Source organism: Barbus barbus (genome assembly GCF_936440315.1).
Source record: "Barbus barbus genome assembly, chromosome: 16".
Lineage (NCBI taxonomy): Eukaryota > Metazoa > Chordata > Actinopteri > Cypriniformes > Cyprinidae > Barbus > Barbus barbus.
In genome coordinates this window covers 6,632,471-6,660,260 of record NC_136744.1, presented here as the reverse complement: position 1 = coordinate 6,660,260, position 27,790 = coordinate 6,632,471, and the positions used below count along the sequence as shown (strand labels likewise).

At 36.5% G+C, this 27,790-nt stretch overlaps 3 protein-coding genes across 4 annotated transcripts; 2 read left to right on the top strand and 1 right to left on the bottom strand.

Annotated features, from left to right (window-relative positions):
* The first annotated feature begins 987 nt into the window (after window positions 1–987).
* LOC306882829 (mitochondrial import inner membrane translocase subunit Tim23-like) lies at window positions 988–8,714 on the top strand. The gene is made up of 7 exons (XM_079437759.1): window positions 988–1,407; window positions 1,479–1,537; window positions 1,608–1,701; window positions 1,838–1,922; window positions 4,907–4,965; window positions 5,165–5,275; window positions 7,567–8,714. The coding sequence occupies exons 1-7, from the start codon at window positions 1,302–1,304 to the stop codon at window positions 7,677–7,679; spliced, it is 627 nt and encodes a 208-aa protein (XP_079293885.1). The 5' UTR covers window positions 988–1,301; the 3' UTR covers window positions 7,680–8,714.
* Window positions 8,465–17,179, bottom strand: LOC306882822 (nuclear receptor coactivator 4-like). 2 transcript variants are annotated; one of them, XM_079437743.1, is made up of 10 exons: window positions 17,053–17,179; window positions 14,136–14,262; window positions 13,260–13,400; window positions 12,903–12,991; window positions 12,579–12,687; window positions 11,888–11,959; window positions 11,670–11,801; window positions 10,504–11,475; window positions 9,587–9,679; window positions 8,465–9,493 (listed from the first exon to the last, which is right to left on the bottom strand). In XM_079437743.1, the coding sequence occupies exons 1-10, from the start codon at window positions 17,097–17,099 to the stop codon at window positions 9,488–9,490; spliced, it is 1,788 nt and encodes a 595-aa protein (XP_079293869.1). In that variant the 5' UTR covers window positions 17,100–17,179; the 3' UTR covers window positions 8,465–9,487. The 2 variants fall into 2 exon arrangements, with proteins under 2 accessions (XP_079293869.1, XP_079293870.1); XM_079437744.1 differs by lacking the exon at window positions 17,053–17,179 and adding an exon at window positions 15,945–16,105.
* A 543-nt stretch (window positions 17,180–17,722) lies between these two features.
* On the top strand, window positions 17,723–24,139 carry LOC306882828 (protein YIPF3-like). Its single transcript, XM_079437758.1, has 9 exons — window positions 17,723–17,923; window positions 18,557–18,766; window positions 18,947–19,053; window positions 19,138–19,183; window positions 19,942–20,034; window positions 20,110–20,241; window positions 20,348–20,461; window positions 20,555–20,678; window positions 23,191–24,139. Exons 1-9 carry the CDS (start codon window positions 17,861–17,863, stop codon window positions 23,319–23,321), a joined length of 1,020 nt encoding a protein of 339 aa, XP_079293884.1. The 5' UTR covers window positions 17,723–17,860; the 3' UTR covers window positions 23,322–24,139.
* The last annotated feature ends 3,651 nt before the right edge of the window (window positions 24,140–27,790 follow it).

Genomic DNA, 27,790 nt, shown 5'->3' with positions numbered 1-27,790 from the left:
AACACGGTGCATTCTGGGAAAGGATTAAATGGGGCTACTGCAGCCGAGTGTGTCCAACTGTATATTGCCATTTAATTTATCGCGTGCTTAAGATATCCACATCAAATCTGCACTACCCACTGTTTAATAATTATTCACGCTTCTAAGTCGGTTAAAATGTTAATTACCGAGCATATAATGTGCTGTTTGGTTGTTGGAAATCGCTTCGGTTCTGCCGCACCTCTGTGGATTCGTCTACCATATGGATGCACTTCCGCATTTTTACACTGCAAACATAATAAACACTGCTCATAACAGATGAATAAAAATGTTTTTGGAAATGTGACATACTCCAAATAATTCTAAAGGACTGTAAATTGTGTTTCAAGAAAAAAATAATTAAAATGTTGCTCGTTTAATTTAATTTATATTGATTTGATATCTCGTATTAAGCGACACAAAAAGAGCAACAGTAATGAAATCACACAATATACTAAAAAAAAAAAAAAAAAAAGCACAATAATAATAATAAATGCCAGAGTAGGTAAAAAGATAAAATATGTTGTTTTACTTAACTACTGAAATTATTTTTTAATAATAATGTGTAAAATTAAAAAAAGAGGGCCTGGAGCCTTTTTATGTATATTCCTCTTCCTCAATAATTAATCATTCTTTAAATAAACAAAAAATAATGTTTGCAATTGATCATCTTCCTAAAGTTGTAAAAAGAACAAATTCAACGCTAGACATTTATACAAAGCGAAATAAATAAAAAGCGTTTAGCTTAAACTATGAAATTCCATCGAAAACGTTTCAGTAACAGGTTTCATATACACAGTGATAGATATATAAATTCCATGCATTATTTTTTTTTATTATTATTTTTTATTTGCGTTATTAATTAAAAACAATTTATCAGCAAATCTCCGAATTAATTCGCTTTAGTTTCACTTTCCGTGTGTGTTTATCTGGCCAGAAGTAGTTGCTGTCGCAAAAACAGCGTACTTTACGGCAAACAAGAGGAGCTTCGGGTTAAGCGTCGCCATGCAGCGGTAGCAAAAATGGCACGAGTGAAAATATCGAATAATTATACCATTTGATTGTGTTTTTGAAAAAATAGACTAATTGCTAGCCAGTCAGAGTCCTTATTTGACCTTATTATTACTACTGACCTGCTAAGTTAAAGCTAACCAGGGAACAGATTACATTTGTTTTTCCGATGTTTGTTGGCTAACAGTAGCGCGCAGAACTATTCCTATAAGTTAGGCATAACTTTAAATGTTTAACTGAGTAAAAAGGTGCACGAACCTCTGAATCTAGACATGGATAATAATAAGGATCCATCAGGACCATCCAGCCCAGGCTCAAAAAGTGCAGGAGGCTTCGGTCTGCCTCTGTATTCAAAGTCTGAGCTCTCTGGAGTGCCATGTAAGTCTGCTATACTATATTACTAATGTACTTATGATTCAGTCGCTTACTAAAGCTGTTTTTCTTAACAGTGACAGGCATGAGTCCCCTCTCTCCATACCTTAATATGGACCCCAGGTATCTCATACAGGTGAGATCTCAGATCTGTGCTTTAGATGTTTGTAATATATCAGATTTAATGAATGATCATGTGCTCACAGGATACAGATGAGTTCATTTTGCCCACCGGAGCAAACAAAACAAGAGGACGCTTTGAGCTGGCCTTTTTTACTATTGGCGGATGTTGTATCACAGGTAACTTATCTCTTCTTCCTCACACATATGTTCTCCTGCATCACACAGCCTCTGTTTGCTTTTAAATTCATTTGTTTGTAATTAATATGGATGATATTTGCAATTCACATTTTCTAAACCGTTACAACTCATACAGGTGCTGTGTTTGGGGCTGTAAATGGACTTCGAATGGGCTTGTCTGAAACCAGAAACATGGCTTGGTCCAAACCTCACAATGTACAGTGAGTACTGTAATTGTAGCTATGAAAGCTGTCAGTTACGTTTACTATAATAAACTATCTGCATATGGACTGGCACACAAGACATAAAATCATGCTTTAGTAAATCATAGTTATTTGTGTTATGTATCTCATAATTAAGATGAAAAGTCACATTTCTTAGTATCTCATAATTTTGACTTTTTAAGACAAGAGAAAAAATTATGATATAAAGTTATAATATATAAAAAATATATAGAAATAAAATATAGATATAAAAAAATTTATTGATGTTTATTTAACAAGGATAAAACCTCACTAAACTGGAATGTCCTGAAATTATGAGATAAAATGTAGAAATTATGAGTTAAAAAGTCAAATTTAATAATTTCTCACAATCATCTTTTTGTCATTTTTATCTCGTAATTTTGAATTAGTGTGTCATAATTTAATCTTTTTTCTCAGTTTAGTATCTCATAACTCCAACATTTGTCATTCTGACTGTCATAATTATGATTTACTAAAACGTTTTTTTCCCAGCTCTTGCGTAAATGGGCTTCCATATTATCTCTTTAATGACATTTCGCAGATAGGTTAAACGGGATTTTCCACTGCATTGATGGTCTGTATTACTTCATTCTGCACCAGTGGTTCCCAAACCTGTCCTGAAGGCCCCTCTGCCCTACATCTTTTGTATGTCTCCCTTAACTAACACACCTGATTCCACTCATCAGCTCGTTAGTTGAGACAGCTAGAGCTAAACTGGATGTGTCTGATTAGGGAGACATACAAAATGTGCAGTGCAGGGGGTCCCCCAGGACAGGTTTGGAAACCACTGTTCTACACCTTGCATGCGCTCATAAACGGTTAACCAGCAGAGGGCAGTGTTCACTACAGTGTGCATTATACCTTTCATAGGAACAGAAACGGCAGAAGTGAATTTCCTGGTAAAGGTGGGGTCAGGTAACACACAATAGGGTTATTCCGTGACGTCAGTGGAGCATGAGTCATGAATAGGCAGATAAACCAAACTGTGCAGTTCAGTTTCCTTTGGTTTGTGGTGATGCACCACATTCCACTAAAACCAGAGTCACATGCATTTTTTAATTGTTCACAATTTAAATTGTGGTGCGGACAGCTGTGTGTGGGGGGGGGGTCATACTGGTTGTGACGTTACAAATTGGAGAAGAAAACAGAACAAGAGAAAAAAAAGCTATTGTTTCAATGAATGCCAAATCCCACTTTCAGAACCTCAAACCCTTAATCTAGCAGTACAGAGAAATGGAAAGAATGTCAAAACAACAAATTATATGAAATCAATTCTGTGTTGGGAAAAAGATGCATGTACCCTTTTAAATCCAGACATGACCAAATTGTTTATAAGGTGATGTATAGGCCAAAAATCAATATTGTAGTACTAACATAAAACAAATGTCTGGACAGTTTTTATTGTGTTGAAACAATGATTTCAGGGCAAACTTTAGATTTAGGCAAACCCAGGAAAAATATATATATATTTTTTTTAATCAAAAGTACATTTTTTAAATCAAAAGTACATTTAAGTAATCTTTTAGAGTTGTATTTACAAATGTTTTAAAAAGTGTCTTTTTTAAAGTCATAATTGAGGTGAAAGGTCAAAATTGTGAGATGTTGTTATTTCTGTCTCAATTTCGACTTTTTGCCATAAGTTTTAAAACATTTACAGTTTTTTTTTTTAATCAAAAGTATATTTAAAGAAGTAGAATTTAAAGTAGAATTTTATAATATACTTGTGCTTATTATAATGCTTGTTGAATGTTGAACCTGTATCTACAATAGACTGTGAAGTGAAGCTGATATGACAAAATATTTACCCCTCATATACATATATATATATATATATATATATACATACATACATGTATATATATGCACATATTTGTGTGTGTGTGTGTATATATATATATATATATATATATATATATATATATATATATATATATATATATATATATATATAAAAAATATATATACATTTTGTTTTTGTTTTTTTATATACATTTATACATATATATTATATATTTATATGTATTTATACATATATTTATGTGTGTGTGTATATCACACACACACACACACACACACACACACATATACCCTTTTTTGTTGGGGGGGCGGGGTAATATCTTTTTTTACAGTTTAGTAAGAGTGTGGCCACTAAACGTACTATACTTCAGTTAAAAAAAACTGCAAGCTGATTTCAAGACTTGTGATGAAGACACAAATTTGATCCTGATATTACAACACTTGTACACAATGTTTGTGTTTTTGCAGCTGTTACAGACCTGAATAAATGATTTGAGCAACAACTTTCAACAAGATTCTGCTTGATTACTTAAAAGTTTTTTGCTTCAATATCACTAAACGCAGAAAATAGCGATACACTGCTTGACACTGACATTTTCAATGAAAAAACTCTCTATTTTAAACATTTTTTAATTTCATTTAAATTATGTTTTATGTAAAGTTGTGACAGCTGTTTTAAATCAATAGCTCAAATACATCTGTGTGTACACACCTGTGGTCAAGGCTGCATTAAAGCGTGTTCACATGCAGTTCTTTACAAGTTAAACAAGTACAGTGGGCCAAAGGCTGCCGCTCTACTGCTGTTACGCGCAAGACAGCAAAAAGTGTTATGATCACCCTGTCAAAATGTATTTCCTTAAAGACTGGCACAGGTCAAGGAAGTTGTATTGAACGAGTCAGCCTTGAAAGTCCAGGTACTGATTCATGTGCAATGAAGCAAAAATATGCATGTGTTTATATGTTCAAAGAAAAGCCTTTCTTTTAATAGACCAATGTGATTTTATGGAGCCCCTGGGGCCGTTTCCCTAGACCTACTTGTGTATTTTAATAGTGTTCTCAATTTCTGTATATGGCTTGATGTTTTAGAACAGAAGTCATTAGTGATTTAGGTCAATTGTGACTTTGTTTTAAACTCTTAATCTCCATCCTTCTCTCCCATTCAGGATCCTGAATATGGTGACCCGCCAAGGTGCCACATGGGCAAACACATTGGGTTCATTAGGTGAGAGGCTCCTTCCCCCTCAAAATGAATCTCATCCATCTTTGTAGTCAGGTTAATGCTCATTTGAAACAAAAGGGGATTTTTATTTAGTTTGAGCTTCAGTATTGTTCATTTAGAAGTCATATAATAATGCAGACAACTAACCTCTCTGTTGAATGTGTGTATTGATTTATATTGGTGGTGTACTGTATGTCTTCAGCTCTGCTGTACAGTGTGTTTGGGGTGGTCATCGAGAAAGCCAGAGGGGCAGAGGATGACCTCAACACGATTGCTGCAGGAACCCTGACTGGTGTCCTCTACAAATCTCCAGGTAGATCATATGTTTATCACATTGTATTATCTTTAAGAAGCAAGAACAAATACCTTTTGTCAGCAGACTTAAGGGGACGATCCAGCAATGTTATGTACTTCCTTTTCTGTGGAAGAAAAGGGAAATTGTTAAAACTGATGACAAAAAAGCATTTTGCTTTCAAAAAATCTCTAATTAATAAGAATTAACAGATGTTATTATATAATGCTTAACCAATATGTAGTCACTTTAGAGTTTGTAAAATATAATTTATTTATATATTTTCATGCCTCAAAATTATTTGGACTTTTAACATTTTGCTGCAACATTATAGTACAACAGTGGGCATCCATTTTTCAATGACACTGATTTTGGAGATATTTTTCCATATTTTCATTTTCTTCATAGGCAATCAGCTCCCACACGAATCACAACATTGTGAAATTTGAAAGCAAAACAAAAGTATGAAAATCCAGGACAAAAGACAAAGACCATGTTCTTCAGTGTTGTAGAGAAAGTAAACTACGGATGCAGTGAGAATTGCATACTTTAAAAGACTGTAAAAAATAAAAAATGTATAGATTTTAAAATATGATTGGTTACAAGAATAAAATCACAAATATCTAAAATATTTCTCTAGATACAAATACATTACCATTCAAAAGTTTGGGGACAGTAAGAGTTTTTTCTTGAAAGAAATGATTACTTTTATTCAGTAAGGATGTATCAGACTGATCAAACAAGCGTAACATTTCCATAAACATTACGCAGCACAACCGTTTTTAGCATTTTAGCATCAGAAATGTTTCTTGAGCAGCAAATCAGCATATTTATCATAATGATTTCAGAAGGATCATGTGACACTGAAGACTGATGCTAAAAATTCAGCTTTAGCATCAAACGAATAAAGTATATTTTGAAATATGTTTAAATATTTAAAGAATTACCTTTACCTTACAGAATCATAACCATAGAGAATGGTTAAAAAAACAATTTCTCTATGTAGAAAATGAATGTTGTAGTAAAAAAACTCATTGAAGGACATTAGGTGGTTGGTTAGAAACCCAAAATGCCATTGTTCCTTTAAGGAAGTACCATACAGAATTACCCTACAGGTGTTTTCCTGTAGCTGTGGAATGAATGCATTTTGAAGAGAAGAGTTGTTCTCAAGATATCAAGGTAAATGTCTTTCACTAGGACGTCACAAAATAATGAGTTCTTAGAAAGGAAGTTCCTGCACATTGAGGTGATTCAGCACATTGCCTACTCTGCTGAAAAGCATTTGGCAGGGTTAAGTGTCAGATAAGAGTTTTGCCATCAATGCAGTTTGTGTTCGGTGTGTCCCAAGCCATTCAAACGGTCACAAGATTACTTTAGTGATATCACGTTTCATAGTCATGTGTCACACAGGCTATATTCCAACATATTTACAAGCTCACCAGAAATATGCATTGATCATAATTGTGCTGTAAAAACATTTCTGCATATTTGGGGCATTTCTGTTTAATATAAACAAAAACAGCCTTGTAGATGTGCAGCAACACATGTGTAGTCCTTTTTTTAAAGAGACAGTGCTTTATTATTTTGAAGCATTCCAGTGGACTCTGTGTGATGGGTGGGCTCTCATTGACTCACATTCTCTAGTTCATATCAAGCCTGAACTCATGCTGGGTGTGGAGTCCTCACACTTCTCAAAGCTCTATCGCTCTTCTCCATGTTCTGGGTCAGGCTGAAGTTAAGCTCCTCTCTATCTGTTTTACACCACTGATATCTGTGAGAATGTCACTGGAGGTCAATGACTAGATCTGACTGGTTCTGAACCAAAAATAATATTCTAGTTTAAATTATACTATGATGATTACGCCTTGGATGGAATAAACGAGTCTTTATATCATTTTGTCTTGGTCGTTGTGAATTTAAACAACAGCTTGTACTAGATCACTTTATCAAAATGAAGGTTCTGTTTTTGGCATTGATGGTTCCGTGAAGAACTTTTAGCATCCATGGAACTTTTCCATTGCTTAAAAGGTTCTTTATAGTGAAATACATTTCTTTGGGTTTTTAAAATGTTTTTCAGACTAAGAAAAAAGGTTCTTTTAAGAACTGATCACTGAAAGGTTTTTTGAGGAACACAAAAAGGTTCTTCTGTGACATTTTGCTAGAGGGGGCTTAAGAAGTTAAGCGTTATTACACAATTTAGTGAGAGTGATGAGTGCAACTTAAGGAAGAGAAGTTCATCTAGAGAGAAATTTAGAGGAACTGCCATTTCTTGTTTTCACTTGTTTCCTAAATTCATGTTTGTTTTGTTGCAGGAGGTTTGCGGGGGGCAGCACGGGGTGGGTTGGTTGGGCTGACGCTTTCTGGACTCTATGCTCTCTACAGTAACTGGGGCCATCTGAAGGGAAGCTCTCCTACTCGCTACTGAAGCTTCTGTCAAGGCACTCAACAAATTAATCCACAAATCGACAGTTTAATTTTTTTTTAAATACCAAACATAATTGTTTCTTTCTAAATTTAATGGCATTAACTTTAAAGCTAAGAAACGAATCGCACTTTGAGGCTTCAAATTCATGACAATCTCCTAAATATATATCGTTTAATATTAAATATGAGGATTGTTTGAAACTAGTTATTTAAATTTATTTTAGACAAAGGTGAAACTTTACTGTCCATATGAGTGTATTAATGTAACTGATAGATTATCAGATGTGTGTGTGTATATATAATCTATAATGGCGTTACCAAATACTGCAAGTCATTGCTTGTTTTCAGTGTTTGTAATACATTCGGCTATCATACAAAACTACTGTCTATAATTAACCAACAGTAGTCGTTTAAAAACGTTTGAACAAAAAACATTGCACTAGAAATGGATAAAGAGTGTTTACTCTAATTCTTTGTAGTAATTTGATAATTATGAATGTATGAAATGATACTTGGGCACATTGCCTTGTCAATTCCATCGGCAGAATGTATGTGTAACTTGAAGTAAATGGTTATCAATGTTGCTAAAAGTTAAATAAATCGGTGCTAAAAAATTGTCTCTTTAAATTTGTGTGTTCTGCATTTAGCCGAGTGTTCACTAAAATGTTGAGATGAGGTTTACATGACATTAAATGCATTTTATTCTTTCAGTTTAGGTTCCTTTTTCTGTGAGAATAGACTGGCATTTTGTTTGTTAGGACACAGACACTTGAGATCAGTCACTTCAAGACAGAAAACACATTTATATACTTTAATTTATTCAGTCGACAAGGATCAAAGCATTAAAGATCATATAAGCAATATTTGTAATTAACCTACATATGTGTATGTGCGCAATACTGCAGTCCAACACTGGCACATGCTGACAAATATGACATTTCTGGACTGTTAATGTTTATGTACCAAGTACTTGGTCCATTACTAAATAAAGATTGGTACATGCGATGACATTGTGATTAAATTTAATTTTCTGTCTAAACAAAGCTGTTTAATTTTTGAATGAGTGTCACCTGTAGCCTTTGCACTGCAAGTACAATGCATAAATCATGCCTTATATGTTGGCAGGGTGGTTCATAGCAGAGGCATCAAGCAGCACCAGTGGTTACTATAGGAGCAATTCAATTGAAAATGAACTATAGTGATTCTATGCTAAACATTTACCAACACTCTGAACCTAACACAAAGACCACACAACAAACATCGGCTGCTGTAGCCCATGACACAGCATTAATGCTGAACTTTAGTGGATTGATTTCCACTCATACAGGAGGTGGACTGATAACAACATTGCTACACATTCAATGTCAGGCACGAGTTATCAGATTTCTTGAGGTTCCAATAAAAGAAGTTATGCTATGTTTAGCTGGCGTTTTATATGCCACTAAAGTTTATAATATAATCATTGAGATAAAATAAACGGCAAAGGAAGCCCATTCCATACTTCAGAAAATAGTAAAATTCTATATAAATATTCACAGAACTGACGGAGGAAATCATTCTCTGCTTTAGAGCATGTTTTCCTCCATATGTGCAGGATTGAGTTTTGGAAGATGAATAAAACAAATGCGTGATTAAAATTAATATAGATTTATGTTTTATCTTCCTTTTTGCTTCCTGGACAGGACCTTTAGTCCAGATCACCCTTTCAATCAAGAAGATTACAGAGAGAATGAATCCCTAAAGAGCACTGAAGAAAAAAACATCAGCGATTAAGTAGCGCCAGAGTCAAAAAGCCAATGGATGTTGCAGTCATATCTGAAAAAGAGAAGAGAAAACAGTTTTACTTCCTTCTGAACGCAAAAAAGGGTCTACTTTTTTAGAAAATTGTCATACGTCAATGTTTCTCACCTGTGTAACTGGTTGATGTAGCCACTTCTCTTTGTCCCCATTGAGCTTCATACAAGAAAATAGGTCACATACTGTAGGTAGGCCTAACCTTTCCTGGACAAACCACAGGAAAACAAGCTATGAAGTGTATGTATATAATATATATGAATAATGTATAAGAAATAAATCATGTTTACGAAATGCACCAAATTTTAAGTGACGTTCTCAAACCCTAATTCTATTGATGGAAATCCTTAGATGGTTCCTTAAAGGGACAGTTCACTCAAAAATATGAATTCTGTCATCAATTCATGTCATTCTAAACCCTTAAGACTTCAAAACACAGAAGATAGCAATGTGCTAAAACATCTGCTTACTGGAGTCCATTTGTTTTTAACTGCACTTTTTGCACAATGCAATTGATAAAATACAAGAAAAGTGTTTTTGTAGATTTTTCCAATCTGTATTGGATTCACTGTGCTAGCCACTTTCTTGTTCCTTCATTGAAAGTCCAAGCAACCAAAACTTTGTCACTTCAAAAAGTTCATAAAGGCATTGTATAAGTAATCCAATTTTGAGTCAAGCAAGTGTGGTTGAGCTTGCGTTTACCATATTTGATGTGCACTACATGTGTGTTGATCAATGTTTATACATGAATAAAGTTCTGAATTAAGTCTGTAAATCATCTAAAGCGATTGGGTCTCTTCAGAATCTTTATGAACTTTTTGGCGCCAAAGTTTTGATTGTGTAAAGTTTCAATGGAGGGACAGAAATCTCTCAGGTTTCATTAAAATTACCTTTATTTGCACTTAGAAGATGAAAAAGTCATATGGGTTTGGAACAACATGAAGGTAATTAATGACAATTTACATTTTTGGGTGAACTAATCCTTTAATGTTTATGTTGTGCAGCTGGGCAGCAACCGATATCAGCCTCACCTGTGCACTGGCCCGTTTGCGTAGAAGCCATTTGTCCTCCTCGATGTCTTTGCTGTCTTGCTCTTTAGTGTTCTCGCTCTTTGGCTCATTTGGCGTCTCAGTGGTTGTGCTTATGTGCTTCATCGCTGGCAAAAGCCAGTTCTGCAAAGGCTCCTGGACAGAGCTCTCAGAGTTTGAGGTTTTGGTGTACGGGGTCAGCCAGGCAGAGAGGGACGACAGGGAAGAGGACTTGGCACTGTTGCTCGGGTGCAGCCACGCCTCTAGGATGGCTTGAACCTTCTGCTGCTGCTCCTGCTGGTGGCTGGAGGCTTTGTTTGTGGTGTTCTTATTGACAGGAACGCCATTCTTATCTCGACCCTCTTTCTTGACAAGCCAAGCACTGAGGGCCTCTTTTCCACAGTTGTCGTCACAGACACATTGAGCGTAGCTGGCACAGGTCTCGTTGGCTTTGCAGGTGGTCTCGATAGGGATGGTCCTGTGAAGCCACATCTCCATGGGTTCTGGACTGGTGACTGGAGTGCTGACAGCGGATGAGGGTGGAGTCTTCAGGCACTTGAGCTTTCCGAGGTTCTCGATTTCCACGGCAGTGGTGCGTGTGGCACAGCAAGAGTTGCAGTCGGATTTAAGCAGCCAATCGCTGGAGGAGAAGCTCTCATAAAAGGGTTTGATGATCTGCTTGAAGCGGTCAGCATCTGACACCGGGCTGGTTTTATCTTGTTTGACCGGGCTTGGGCTGAAGAGCCACTTGCTGAGATCTTCTTCCTCAGTGTCATCCCATTTGTCCTGCTGGTCTTCCACTTCCAGCTCATCCATATTTAGGTCACTTTCCTCAATCATCTCAATCGAGAACGTTGAGCTTCCGCTAGAGGTTCGCTCACGAACTGGCAATTTCTCCTTCACAAGCCAAAACTCCAGGTCTTGAAGATGGCCCCATGCTTTTTGGAAGTCAAAGGCAGGTAACTGTCGCTCTTCCTGTAAAGTGGAAATAAATTTTTTTTAAAAACTCAGTGTGCCATTTCCTAAAGACAAATTTAACAGCAGTAGCACTTCAGCAACAGTCAAGTGAATAATTCAACGGTTCTCGACAAGTGGATCACACATCTGTTCTTATATCAGACTATCACCTTCTCATGATAGCACGAGAAGAAAAAAAAAAAACGGTTTACCTGAGATTCCTTGGAAACAAGCAGCCAGTCCTGGGTATTTGTGCTGGGGTGTTGTTCAACAGGAGCGCTGCTTACTGAACGGTCTCCTAGAAGCCACTCAGCCAGAGGTGTGGCCCTTTCAAGATCTAATTTCTAAGTAAACAAGATGGGTTTTTAACTTTGGATGCAAATTAACAAGCAGGAATCTACACAAGCCATGTGTAACATCAAAAACAAACCTGTTTCTTGCAAGAAACTGGGCAGTCCTGGAGAAGCCATGATCTCTCAGAACAGTTTGAGGTCTCCATGTGCTGCAGCAGAGAAGAGTTATGAATGCAGGTGCTTTGTGTAAGGGTGCACAGGTCTATTTATAGCAATGGTATGAGCGCACAGTATTTTGACACGCTCCACTCTCCCCAGCTAACACTGTGATCCTGTCAAAAGTCAACTGGACATTTCAATCCTATGTTAATAAACGGACCATATGTTCTATCAGAACATGTTCAATAAATTCTCACACCATGTCTACACCAAGCACAACCAGTGCCACAACAATTCAAATAATTCAGATTTTCAAAATGGTTTCAAATTTTCATCTAATGAAAACAGTTTTGAAAACATGCTTTGATTTTATTTATTTTTTTGACTGTATTATAGTTCTTGCATCAAACAGTTTGAATCTACTTGGCCATGGAGGAGGTTTGGTCAAAATGTAGTCAAAAAATAAATTTAAGCCACTTCAAATAAATATATTGAGATATATATTGATAAGAGGCTGAAGATATTGAGATTGACTGGAGTTTTAGTCCTTGCCATACTATTAAAATAAATATATGCTTTTTTTCCTGAATTTCTTGCTTTTTACAGCCATCAATCTATATTAACCACAAGCCTTCATGTCCAAGTCTGCAAATCAGCAATTCCACAAACCTGGGTAGAAATGGTCCCAAAGGATGTGATAGCCTGGCGCAAGCTGCGTGCATCTGCTTGGAAACTCATCTCTGGGCTTTCATCAGGAGTCATATTGAGAGAAGAAAGCCTGGAATGACAAAAGTGGAGTTTTAAACCCATTATTATCCAAGACATTTTCATCATCTACATAGCCATTTTTGTTCTTGAAAATGATTGTAGATTCACAGGGAGATTTAAACCACCACATTACCTCTGTTGACTATCTTGACATGTAAACAGTCATTTAACACACTAGAGCAGATACACAAAAAATCATTCCAGAAAAGTCGATCTGGTTCTTACTTTTCCAGGCAGTTGGTGAGCTGGGTGGCGAGATTGTTACTACTGGAAAACTCCAGCTGATGAATGAGGATGTCAAACTGGCCTTTGAGCTGTAAGAGAAGAACAGCTTTACAGTAACTCGAGCAGAACAGCTTCACTTCTCCTTTAGTTTCAGTATTCAGAGTCAATATTTAGATTGCATTTCTCAGATTTGTTGCTCTGTGATATAGATCTCAATAAATCAATACTAAAATTTAAAAAAAGAAACGATACCAGTATTTCCGCAATAACAGCTCAATTTTCCTGACTGACAGATGGCTTGTGTACAGATGTACTTCTTCAAACTGAAAATGCTCAGTAAAATCCCTTTAAACTCACCAAATGCAGCTGCTGTAGCTGCTGATGTAAAGTTTCTCCTTTGAGCTGCTCCACCAGATCGATCTGCTCCAGCAGCCAGACCTCACGAGAGCGAAGGATCTCCAGATGTCTACTGATACAGCTGTGCAGCTGAGACTTCACCTGCGAGTGAGCAGAGGCACATACGTGTGAGTCCTGACGCGTCTACCTTTGATATGCAAGCACTCAGATGCCAAGCAGCTTTTAAAACTCCTGCTGTGGTGAATAAGACGGCCCTCCTCCTAAACCACTGAAGGACAGCCTACAACAATCTGAGGTCTACAATAATAAAAACAGGGTCCTTATTCATTTAAAACACAGAAGCAGTATTATACTCTGATCCATGCAGTTGTTTTGAGAGATTATGGGTAAACCCATTGAGGTTTCTCAAAAAAGCTTAAGTGAATGAGTGTAAATCCTATATACTTGCCTACAAACTATTTTTGAGACAATTTCTCAATTGTTAATGCATCTGAGCTTGTTTAGCTGTGGCCTAGTAAGCCCTATTTACCTTCATCTAAATAGTAATTATTACCTGTGCTTGTGAGGTGACAAATTATGTCATATACATGGATGTTTTCTTATGTTTATAACACAAACAAGAAAATAACATCTCATTGTGCACTAAATGAACTTAAAGCACATTATGAAGCCAGTCAGTGTTCACACCCATTAGAAAAGATTAAGGCGGTAAGAAAATATAAATGGTGTTTATAACCAAGTCACACTAAACACATGATTTAAGAGCCAAGTATAGATATAAAAGATTAAAAATAGGCCAGTACTTCATATCTTTACTTTATGACACCGAAAACACGCAGGACAAAAATAAAATTAAAAAAAGCTGCTGTATCTCACCTCTCTGGAGTTGCTCCTAAGCTGAACTTCAGCTTTGATGACCCCAACGATAGCCTCATCCAGCTGGGCCCGGGCCTGAATGCACTGCCTGAGGGCAGCCTTCTCTTTCTGCCCCACGGGTGACATGCTGCGGACAAACAAGCACACCAGCTCAAATCAATTGTTTTGTCCTCTATTCTCGAATGACTGCTTCCACGCAGTGTTCACCCGGACATGACCATCATTTGAAATGTTACCAACCAAAAGGTTTTGGGATACAATTGATGTTAATAATAATAATAATAATAAAAAATTAAACTATGACGTTCCACAGAAGAAATAAATTCATACAGGTTTGGAACGACATGAGGGTAAGTAAATGATTATTTATTTTAAATATGGCATAACTGCATTTCAGTTTTCCTCTTCAATTTGTTTACATTTAAAAATAGTTTATGACGGCAATATTTGTCAAATAAAATGCACCTTGGAAAATAATTATAGTTTGACTGAGAAACAATTATCATCCAGTTTTATGAATATTAAGTAAATATTGTATAAAATAATGTAATTTCCATTATTTTATACAAGTTTTATTTTCTATAATTAAATTCTGTTGTATAGAGCACCAATCAAAAGTTCAGATACACTTGACCAATTTAGTCTTTCATAATCTTAATCTTTTGATCCAAAGGATTACGCATAACTACTTGCAATATTTTTGCAGATCAATATAAATCTTGAATTAATTTCTTCAAATAAATAGCATTTTGATTAGAACTTTATTTTTAGAAAAGTGAACTCAAAGCACATCACATAAAGCATCCCAAACATTGTTTTTCCAGTTTTAGTGACAGTTTTTATAATCTGGTGTTGAAGATACTCATTAGAAATGAGTTTGACAGTGCAAACTTTTACTGCTAGTATAAAACCCGTATCAGACTACTTCAGCTGTGGCCTTTTTCCTGTGAACTCAGGGCCTCTCTGACATCCTGTGAACGTCTCAGTGTGTCAGTAATGATATGTGCCTGCCAAACACGTGAGGTATCGCACTATATACAGCTGACAAAGTCTCAAGGGCAACATTCTTAGATTCCTTAGTTCATGCAAAACAAAAATTAAACTTGTCCCAGGCAAAGGGGGTTGGGGGCAAAAAAAAAAAAAGAAAGAAAAGGCCCTATTAGAACAACAGCTGCATCTTAGATCAGACAGCTATTATTTTAATCTAAAAAAATAAAAACCTAATGACTGGCTGACAGTGCAACAATAAAAACATTTTATGCAATGACAGCCAATAACAGAATTCAGAAACATCTTTGAGGAGCACAAAAACAGCAACATCTGCATGCAGCATGCATTGGACAGAACAAAAGCCCAGTCTCTCCACAGATCTAAAGCTTCCCATCCTGACAGCATGCATGGCTTATAAACCACCAGAGGAGCAGGAAACAAGACCATATCTGGACATTTCAATTAAAACAACTTAATCTGACAAATACATTTTTACAAATCTCTCTGAGATTTATTAAAATGCATGCACATGCACAACAAATGTGGCACGACTAAGGTAACTTACAGTGGTTGCATTGGATGGCAATATCAGAATAGAGTAATTACCGTATTCAAATACCATAGTATTTAAGAAAATACCATAATGCATGTCAAAAAACCAATAGTAACACCATGGTAGCCTACTTTATGTATAGTGTACGTAAAGCCACGCATACCGGTAATAATGCAACAATACGTCATGAAATGAAAAGCCATTTCGTTTACATCTAATCGAGGTTTACTTAAAACGTCAAGTCAAACTATAAATTCGGATCCTACCTCGCCTTGTCAATCAAGCGATACCCAAGAGTGCTGATTAGTTCGTGTACTGTGATCAGAAGAAAGTCTAATTGTTTTCAGGCTTTATCTTTCCTCTGCCCACAAGGGCCCACTCACAGGGGCGCGCGACACACGACACGCACTCGGTGACTTCCAGAAGCGACCCCAAAACACACACACAGCACAAACTAAAATACACCACGCCCCCTGCTTGATGATTGCAACTATTTAATAAGCAATATAAAACTGAAACTTCAGCTAAATGCTTACACTTCTTTAAAAATAACAGCAAAAACGCTGATTTCAGACCTAAAGCGTGAACTTCATCCAAGAGTTGGCAGATTTACAAAGGCATACACCTCTCTAGTATCACAGTTCAGGATGTGAAAATGCCCAAACTGGCATTATGAGGCACATTTAATCACCATATCTTACTTTATGGGAGTTAGTTATTTCACTAGAGATAATGTATGTAATAGTGAAAATCACATATAATACTCTATAAACAAATACTGAAAGTTAAAATTAAGATACAGCAAAGACAACGTGTATGTCAACAAATAAAACCCCATTTGAGAATGAAGCAATGTTTAGATGTAGGTGAAAGTCTTCAAACTCCCTCTTCATGTTTTTATAACAGTGACTTTTCTATATCTGCAGTCCACTAACTTTAAGTAACCTGGAACTACTTGCAATGACGAAAATCTAACCCTTGACTGATAATATTGAATACATGCAAAGCTTACACTTTATCAAAATATGAGAATTGCATAAAAAGCTACATAAAACCGAGACTGAATATCTAAAGCGGACACTGAAAACATATCCTACCGATCGCCCGTCTGTAGCCCCCTTTATGAGCCACACTGCCGAGGACACAGTGAACTATCAAATCATATATATATATATATTTTAAAACGATTCTCAGATTAAGTATACATCGGTCAAGATCTTAAATATATCACTGTAACAAAGCCTGATATGTTACAAATACAGTGAGCTCGTGCACTCACCCTGACCCAGATTAGCATTGTGACGCCGCATTAGCTAAAAGCGAAATTATTTTTCAAAACAAATATATCATTGTAGAGACTCGATGTGTACATACCTGGAATAGCTGGTAACCTTGTATGGAAACGAAGGTGATGTTGACATAATAGGGTTATGCGAGAAAGCAGTGCCGCGTTGCTTCACGCGCAAGGCTACCAGCGAGGCTAATGTCAAACGAGATTTGGCAAATCAGACCAAGATCTCGCGATATTATAACCATCTCAGTTTTTGTTCTTAGTGCTACCTCTTGTGGCCCGTAATAATAACCATCTCACGGATTTATTAAGATTAAAAAAAGGGAATCTAAATACAAAGATTTCAGAGATTTTAATATAACTTTGCAAACACGAGATACCTGCCTGGAGCAAGAAGTTAAATGCTGAGCATTAACATTTTGTTAATTAAATCTGTTTGTTCGAAAATATGCAATCTCCTACCCACTCCGGTTTAGTTTAATTTTTATTTCAGAAAGGTAAGCAAATAAGAAACACTGTATTTCACAATATCAAATAATATCACAAAATACCACACGACTTTTATTTTGACATGGCATTGCTCGACGTTGTCACTTTAAAACGACAAAGTTTTGTAAGTAATTAATACCTATGTGGTTAAATACGAGTTAATATGAAAATATTATTATATAAAATATAAAACTAGTATTCTAGTTTTGATCTGCGCTTTTATTTGCGTTTAGCGGAAGTAGCGTCAGACGTTTTGTCGTCATTACGTCAAGATTTGACTCCAGCGCTTTACAGCTAGCAAAACAATCCGCATAAACCATTCATGCTAAACTACAATGAGCACCAGAATCAAACTATAGACAGTAGCATCTTGAAATTGTGTTCTTGTACCTGTGCAAAACAATGGCCTCACAAGGAAGCACGAACACGGAACCATGGGGTAGTTTTGATGACAATATTATCCAGGTAATTCACCTCAGCTCATCATATTTAATATGTAACGTTAATAAAGCTTAGTGTGCTTTTCCTAGCCTGACCTCGAATGCTTGAAATTGGTAATACATAATATATATAGTAATACATTTATTTCATACTAAGTATAGTTCAAATCTATTAAAATGTTTACTGAGAGATAACTTGAGACTTACTGATATCAAAATTATAATTAAACTTTACTTGGCATATTAATATTAAGTCTAAAATGTGTTTTAATGTCACTTTTGATGAGGATTGCATGATCTTTGAATAATATCAGGCTTTAAATGCTGAATATTTAAAGTGTACCTGAATTATACTTGCAATAGTTCCTCTTTAGCACACTAAAATATACTAACTGTATCTTTAACTGTACAATTAAGTACAAAATGAGTTGTTTCAATTAGGTTTCGTCAAATATAATAAGCTAACGACTCGAAACTGTGATATAACTGTTGTGGTTAACAACATTATTTAGTTTAGCATTCACGATATGCTACATAATTACATTCTGTAACATATTAAAAATGTGCAATTGGTTTCGTTTAAATATATATATATATATATATATACGTTGAGACTTTTTTAAACACTGCGTTTGTTCTTTCATGTGACTGACCCCAGGGCAGCGGTTCAGCAGTGATAGACATGGAGAATATGGATGACACCTCTGGTTCCAGCTTTGAGGATATGGGGGAGATGCATCAGCGTATGAAGGATGAGGAGGAGGTGACGGCCGAGGCAGCAGCTACGGAGGAGGACAACGGAGAATACGGAGAGTTCCTCGGGATGAAGGGCTTGAAGGGACAGTTGGGCAGACAGGTTGCAGACGAGGTGAGCTAGAGAGCGGGCTAGGGACTTGTTTGACGTATGATTCACATGAAATGGATGTGGAGGACACATTCTACTGTGAAATCTCACAATTTTCATTTTGGAAAGTGTCTAACTTTCCTTTGAATCGTTCTGTTTAGCTTTGTGGAGATAAGAGTACTAATGCATCTTGTATCCACACAGGTATGGGAGGCAGGAAAGAGGCAGGCCTCAAAAGCATTTAATCTCTATGCCAATATTGACATTCTCCGGCCGTACTTTGATGTGGAGCCTAATCAAGTCAGAAACAGGTAAGATGCATGTCAGGCTTTCTCAGTGTCTGCTGCAGCATCATCACTGATTCTGACTCAATTCACCAACTGCTTGATCCACAGGTTGGTTGAATCCTTGATCCCAGTCCGAATGATCAACTTTCCACAGGTAAGACACTTCATCATTATAGCTGTAAGCAATAAGCAACAGTTTAATTGTATTGGCAAGAGCAGGTGTCTGGCATCCTTGAGCAAGAGAGATGAATATTATTGTTCTTATAAAGCCCACTGTATTGTATTTGAAACACACATTTCTAAGGCCTCTAAATGATCAACTTAATCAAAACTTGTTGTACACAATCTATGTTTTCTGAGTCTTTTAGCATAATTAAAAAATGTTGTGGTACACATCTTATTGCTGTAAAATTTTTACAGGTTTTTAAAGTAAACGTAGAAATAGGCCTAACTGTTACATTATTAGTATTATTTCAAGTTGAACACTTTCTGGACTGAAGCAACTTTTTACTTGATTATCCATCTTTTTTTTTTCTTTTTTTTTTTAAAGTAAAATGAAATATGATCATCGGGCTTTTGAATAATGTTTATTTGTTCATCTCTTTAATCACTGTATTATCATTGCATTATATGTTTTGATCCCACAATTAAAACTAGAGAGCTTTGATCATAAAACGAAGCGTTTAAATAGCTTTATCAACTTACTAGTTAAGTAAGTTGATAAAGTAAACAAATTGATTTATTTACTTTTTCTATTTAGTATTTTGCTTAACTGCATGTCTTTCCTCGTCTCATAGCACATTTTAGTTTTGAGCTTTTTGAAAAGCCAAAAACGGGACCAAACTGTGCGCAGATTTAAAACAGCAGATGTTAGAATTGTTTTTCTTCTTTTTTTTCGTCTTTTAAACCCAGAAAGTTGCTGGAGAGCTGTATGGACCAATGATGCTGGTGTTTACGATGGTGGCTATACTGCTCCATGGCATGAAGACATCAGGAACTGTCATTGTAAGTCAGTGAGAAATGTCATTATTATTATTGTTTTTTATTGATTGAATCTTATTGTTGGTTTGTTTGAAACAGAGAGAGGGTACGCTGATGGGAACTGCCATTGGAACCTGTTTTGGATATTGGCTGGGAGTGTCCTCCTTCATCTATTTCCTTGCTTACCTGTGCAACGCTCAGATTACCATGCTGCAGATGTTGTCTTTGCTAGTAAGTACCTCGCATTACCCATGAAGAGAGTATATGACATGCTCACTTCATGCTAGGGCTGTTTAGTTTAGTGTTTAGAAGTGTCTCATATTATCTTTGTTTTCAGGGTTATGGTCTCTTTGGCCACTGTATGATCCTTTTCATCACTTACAATGTCCACTTCCACTCGCTCTTCTACATTCTCTGGCTGGTGATTGGAGGACTCTCTACTCTACGCATGGTAAAGGAAAAATGAACAAGGGCTAAGATTATGCATGTATGTGTAGTCACTATATCCAGCTTTGCCTTCATTGCTTTGTTGTCTTTGTCACAGGTGGCTGTGCTGATTTCCCGTACTGTTGGTCAGACTCCTCGCCTCATCTTGTGTGGAACCCTGGCTGCTCTTCACATGCTCTTTCTGCTCTATCTGCACTTTGCTTACCATAAGATGGTTGAAGGTAAGACATGAGCCTGAGCGCAAGGAGAGCTGGGTGATACAGCAAAAAAAATTAAATGCATTTTATTTCACAAAATAAATTTGACATTTTAATTCCATGAAGAATTAAAACACTATTAAAATTGAGTAAATATTATCACAAAAACAACACTTTTCACTGTTTAATGAACACAAGGAAACATCTATTATGTTAGTGTATTATTATTCATGCATATGCACTAAAATAATACATAGAAATAAATTGCAATATTTGCATACACATATTTTTATGCAAAACATTTTGTAAAAATTTTTAATGCATGAGTATTTTTGAGTGATGATGCAAAAGAAAGTATTAATAGTCTTATTATGCAAATTACTAGACAAAGAAGAATTTTAAATTAGTTTAATGATATAAGCTCCTTTAGGAAATGTTAATGTCCAAATAAAAATTGCATTAATAATTGCAGTATTACTACTTTGCATCTGCAGCACAGTCTAATATATATTAAATATTCAATATATCATTCTCGTGACAAGTGCAGTTCAATCCAAAATACTATCTTAAGGAAATCCTAAAGGAACAGGATTGTTAAAATACTTCACTGAAGGTCTATAATTATTCAAACGAATTGATACAATTAACAAGTTAATATAAGTGTGCCATCCCCAGTTTAGAGCAACAATGTAAGGAAAGAGATGGTGCACGAGAATGTCTTCAAGGCATTATTGTGACCTTTAGTAATTGAAATTCCCTCTTAAATCTAATTTTACAGACAGTTAAACACCTACAGTATGTGTTTTTGGTCCTTTTTATTTTTAGCCCATCAGAATGAGGCCAGTTTGAAAACTTTAATTTGTCTGACTTGTATTTCTTACCTGTGGTTAAGCAGTATGACCAAAGTCTTATATCTGCATTATTCTACATATATTTGTTGCCTTCTCATTTAAAGGGGTCATATGACGTTGCTAAAAAGAACAGTAATTTGTGTATTTGGTGTAATGCAATGTGTTTGTGGTTTAATGTTCAAAAAACACATTATTTTCCACAGACTGTATATTATTGTTGCTCCTCTGTGCTCCGCCTTTCTGAAACGTGTCGATTTTTACAAAGCTCATCGTTCTGAGAAGCGAGGTGAGCTCTGATTGGCCAGCTATCCAGTGCGTTGTGATTGGCCGAATACCTCAAGCGTGTGACGCAAATGTTACGCCCCTTACTGTATTGTGATGCCGTGTCACAAAATCAATAAAACCCATTATAAACTAGGCATTTGTTGCATCCAGTGGGGACATAATTACTTATTATAATGACTTATACTGTCTTTTTACGCGTTGCGCTGTGTATACATTACCATTTCTGTATTTGTGATCGGAGAAACGACAAACAAGCACTAGTAGGGCTGTCAAAAAAAATTCGAATTTCAAACATTCGTCAAATTTAAAATAAAAATCCACATTCACAATTTTAGGTGTGCGACAGGCAGCCTTATCAGTAGCGCACAAGATGCGAAAACGATGTAATGTGTCATTGCATTTTATTGCCCTTTTTGTTTTAGCCGATCCAGTTGAACCCACTGGAGACTTTGTTCATTCAAAATACTGCGGAAAAAGAGAACATAAATGCCGAGATTATGTTGTTTACGTCAAAACTGAAACCAAGCCGTTCACACAGAAAGCATATTTTGCGCATTTTCTAGACTCTAGAGGGACGTCTATCACCGTTGCACTCGCGTATCGCAAAAGAGAGTCAGATATTTAGAAAGCCATTTAAAATTATTTTAAGTTCAACTTTGAAAAAAACATGTCTCAACTTTATGTAGGCTACTCTTCCAGGTTCAGGAAATAGTCCTCCGTAAAAATGCACTGCACACACTCTAATATTTGGGTTGAACTGTTCTGGAACAGCGTGGTGAATATAACTTAACCACTGATTTCTAGTTGTGTCCTCTTTTGGAAGCCCAAACAAAGTACTTTTGCTTTCACAACGAAACACAGCGTCTCCACGACATGGCGCCGGCGGCAGCAACAATACAACAGCGAGAATAATAGTTTTGCCTTCTTTCTTTGCGTATACATTTGGGCGGTGTTTTGCAAATCTCCCCACACTGTGATGTAGACGTGTGGGGGCGTGTTTAAATGAGCCGTTTTAGGGGGGTGTGGTCGAGTCTTAACTTTCATAAAGAATATCTCTTTGGTTTAGAGACTTTAGTCTTTGCACTTCAGGGATCTTATCTAAGCACAAACAGCTTGTAACACTCCAAAGAGGAAGAAAAACTTGAAATCGCATCATATGACCCCTTTAAATAATGGAAAGCAATCCTGTCCACTGAATATAATATAACCACTGCTATCGCAACATTTTTGTCACGCATTGCAAGTCCAACTGGTATGACCTTTTAGTGTTAGTAACAAGTTCCCCTCAAAAATTGTGAAATGTCTAAAAGTTAGTGAGCGACTATCAAAAGCTTATGCTATCAGGCTACTGTGCTTACTGTGTTACAGGCTTTGTCATTGTTGTGTTTTTCTGTTTGCAGGTATTCTGGATACCTTGGAAGGACCCAACATCCCACCCATCATGAGAGTGGCCAGAGATGTTCCCATTGTTGCAAATGCTTTTGTAAATGCCACCATCAAGTCTATAGCTGCAGTTGTACAGTCACAGTGATTATATATTTGTCTTCTGGGATTGGTCACACAGTCCAGTGAGGCTGGTGTACATGTGTAGGGTCAGGGCAAAACAAAATCATGGGGCAGTCTCTGTTGAGCACCTTGGGCCTGAGCTCAGTTTGTATCAGTTTGCATATGTTGTTCCTGACGCTGTCATACAGACCTAAAAGGATGTTCTTAGGTCTAGACGGCTTCACTTAATTTTGGCTCATACTATTATGAGAGACACTATCCCATTCACTCTACACTTGTCTTAATCATTTTTGCTAAGTGTTACAGTTTATATGACCTGCTAATATTAGAATGGTTTATTCAGAATACGTATGGATTCCTTAAGGATTCTGTTACTAATAATTATTCTTCAAAAACCCTGTTGACATTAAATGCAGCTGGATGTTTGCACTCCATGAGAGTGCTCTGATTGGACCGATTGTCCTCACAAACTGTCAGTTACTGAGTGACGTCACACAACACTTCTGTTTTTAGATCTTGTTGCATAATTTTATTTATTTTTTTCTATTATTTTTTTATATATATATATATTCACAGTTGCAAAGGATTCGATAGAGAAATCTTGAACGGAAGGCGAAGTGCATAGAAATACAATGATATTTTATGAGAGATGAGAAAGATGCATGCAATCTTTTTTTCCTAATCCATATTTAACCAGCCATTATGGTGCAGTCTGATTCCTGCTATTTAAAGCTATGGTTGGGGGTGAGGGTTTCCTGCTCTCTCATTATGTTGTCTTTTACATGTGAGCTTTTTATTTAAAGGATTCTTGTAAAGAGAAAATAAAGAAAAGCTGTTGTCCTTATTTGTGATCAGAGGCATCATATGTTTAATACTTGGAATTTAGACTCCAATTAAAGTGATTAAACAATACCTACAGTACTTTGTATTAATACTGCACATAGCAGATGCTCTGAACAGTACACCTGTTCAACTGCTCGTTAATGCAACTATCTAATAAGCCATCAATAAGACCAAAAATAAGTGATTTCATAGCAGCAACTCAGTGCATTTAGGCATGTAGACAACCATCTCTAGGGTTTATAGGGAATGGTGTGAAAAAGAGAACATATCCAGTGAGTGGCAGTTCTATCTGAAAATGCCTTGTTGATGCCAGAGGTCAGAGGAGAATGGCCAGACTGGTTGAATGGCTGATAGAAAGGCAACTCAAAAATAAAATAACAACAAAAAAACGCTTGTGATAACAGGTATGCACAACACCTCGAAGCTTGAGGCAGAGGTCTAAATTTTGCTGTGAAATTCGGATGGTAGGGTTATAATTTGGCCTAAATGACATGAAATCATGGATCCACCCTGCCTTGTATCAATGGTTCAGGTTGCTGGTGTGTGTGGGGGATACCTTCTTGGTACACTTGGGGCTCTTTAGTATCAATTGCGTGAGCTCCACAGCCTGTCTGAGTACAGTTGCTAACCATGTCTATCCTCTTATGGCCACAGCGTACCCATCTTAATGTCTACTTCCAGCAGGATAATGCCACAAAGCTCAAAATTTCTCAAACTGGTTTCTTGAACATGACAATGAGTTGATTATATAAATGGCCTTCACAGTCACTAGATCTCAATCCAATAGAGCAGCTTTGGGATGTGGTGGATGATGCTATCATGACAGTAGATCAAAATCTGTGATTAAGGTTTCCAGCACCTTGTTAAATCTATGCCAAGAAGAATTAAGGCCATTTTGAGGGCAAAGGAGGGCATTTATGCCAACATTAGTGTCACATGGTCATGACTAACGAACTCTTTCATAAAAATGTGTGCAGAATGCAATGATCTGATAAGCCAGTGTCTGACCCGGATCCATATAAAAATGTTTCAAATTTGCATCGAAAAGGTTGCAAAGTAGGTTAAACTACTAAACTACTTTAAGTGCTCTGTAGAGCCTGTCTAAAATTACTAGAGCCCGTGGACAAAAATAATATTAAGAAAATGTAGGTGCATGATTACAGGATAGATAGATAGACAGACAGAGAGATAGATAGATGATAGACAGACAGACGGACGGATGGAGAGACAGACAGACAGAGAGAGAGAGCGAGAGAGAGACAGATACAGTGGCATGCGAAAGTTTGGGTAACCCTTGCAGAATCTGTGAAAATGTGAATAATTTTAACAAAATAAGAGAGATCATACAAAATGCATGTTATTTTTTATTTAGTACTGTCCTGAGTAAGATATTTTCAATAAAAGATGTTTACATTTAGTCCACAACACAAAAAAATTGCTGAAATTATTAAAATAACCCCATTCAAAAGTTTGGGAACCCTTGGTTTTTAATACTGTGTGTGGTTACCTGGATGATCTACGACTGTTTTTTTGTTTTGTGATGGTTGTTCATGAGTCCCTTGTTTGTTCTGAACAGTTAAACTGAGCACTGTTCTTCAGAAAAATCCAGGTCCTGCAGAATCTTCAGTTTTCCAACATCTTTTGCATATTTGATCCCTTTCCAGCAGTGACTGTATGATTTTGAGATCCACCTTTTCACGCTGAGGATGATTGAGGAACTCAAACACAACATTAAAAAAGGTTCAAACATCCACTGATGCTCCTGAAGGAAACACGATGCATTAAGAGCCTTTTGAACAGAATGAAGATGTCCAAATTTTTCTTATTTTGTAGAAATATATATTTTTTTCCATTTTGTTCTGCCCTTCTGAAGCAACAGAAGATTCTTGCATGTTTCATGGAAGACAAATTAAGTACAATTTACCTTGATCTTCAAATTCAAAAGTTTTCACCCCCGGCTCTTAATGCATCGTGTTTCCTTCAGGAGCATCAGTGAATGTTTGAACCTTTTTTAATTGTTGTGTTTGAGTCCCTCAGTTGTCCTCAGCGTGAAAAGGTGGATCTCAAAATCATACAGTCACTGCTGGAAAGGGTTCAAATATGCAAAAGATGCTGGAAAACTGAAGATTCTGCAGGACCTGGAGGATTTTTCTGAAGAACAGAGCTCAGTTGAACTGTTCAGAACAAACAAGGGACTCATGAACAACCATCACAAAACAAAAAAACAGTCGTAGATCATCCAGGTAACCACACACAGTATTAAGAACCAAGGGTTCCCAAACTTTTGAATGTGGTTATTTTAATAATTTCAGCTATTTTTTTGTCTTGTGGACTAATTGTAAACATCTTTTATTGAAAATATCTTACTCAGGACAGTACTAAATAAAAAATAACATGCATTTTGTATGATCTCTCTTATTTTGGTCAAATTATTCACATTTTCACTCTGGAACAATCTACCTAACACTTGGTCGGGAAGCAGACACACTCTGTCAGTTTAAATCTAGATTAAAGACCCATCTCTTTAACCTGGTTTACACATAATACACTATCACATTTCTATAATTCAAATCCGTTAAAGGATTGTTAGGCTGCATTAATTATGTCAACCGGAACCGGGAACACTTCCCAAAACACCTGATGTGCTTGTTACATTGTTAGAAGAATGGCATCTACGCTAATATTAGTCTGTTTCTTTCTTATTCCGAGGTCACCGTAGCCACCCAGATCCAGACTGTATCCAGATCAGATGGTGGATCAGCACCTAGAGATGACCTCTACAGCCAGGACACCTAGATGAGCCCCAGAGACTGATCCCCAGTGAAGACCCTGTCTCCAAGACGGCCATCGGGACAAGACCACAGGAACCAGATGAGTCCTTTGCACAATCTGACTCTGTTTAGCCTAGATTAAAACTGCTGATTTTGTCTGGCCAGAGGAGAATGACACTATTTCGACAAACTATTTCCCCGTCTAAATACTGTAAAGCTGATATAAAGCTGCTTTGACACAATTTGCATTGTTAAAAGCGCTATACAATTTGCAATAGTGACTTGACTGCAATGATCAGGGTAAGTTAAGGTGAGTTCATACACTGGGCTGCATTAGGAATTAATTGTGTTTGTTTCGTTCAGGGCTCACGTTTCCATGCTCTCACTGAGGCCGCCACACAGATAGGGTCATGCAACCAGACACGCTCTGGGTACAATTGGTTATACTATCCACCTTCACATCCTCAGACTGTTTCTGAGAGAAGAAACAAGTGACATTAATGTGGATCCATTCAATATATTATTCACATGACCCACCTGTGCCACAGAGCTGCAATTGGATGAATATTGTTTGTGCATGTATATAATCAATGGCTAACAACAACGTTTTTATATATTTTTATAGTAGCTGTTGGGTAACAAGTGAATACAATAACCCTGACACACATTCAGATGATAAGGCATAGATAAAGCATATTATAAAACCTATAGCTATCTTATTTGATACACAAACTTCTAAGGCCTCTAAATGAAAGGATTTTTATAAAGTATGAACACTTCTGGACTGAAGCAACTTGATTATACATCATTTTTGGAACAATCATGCTAAAATATGAGTATCAAATATGACACGTCAGGCTTTTGAGAAACATTTATTTAC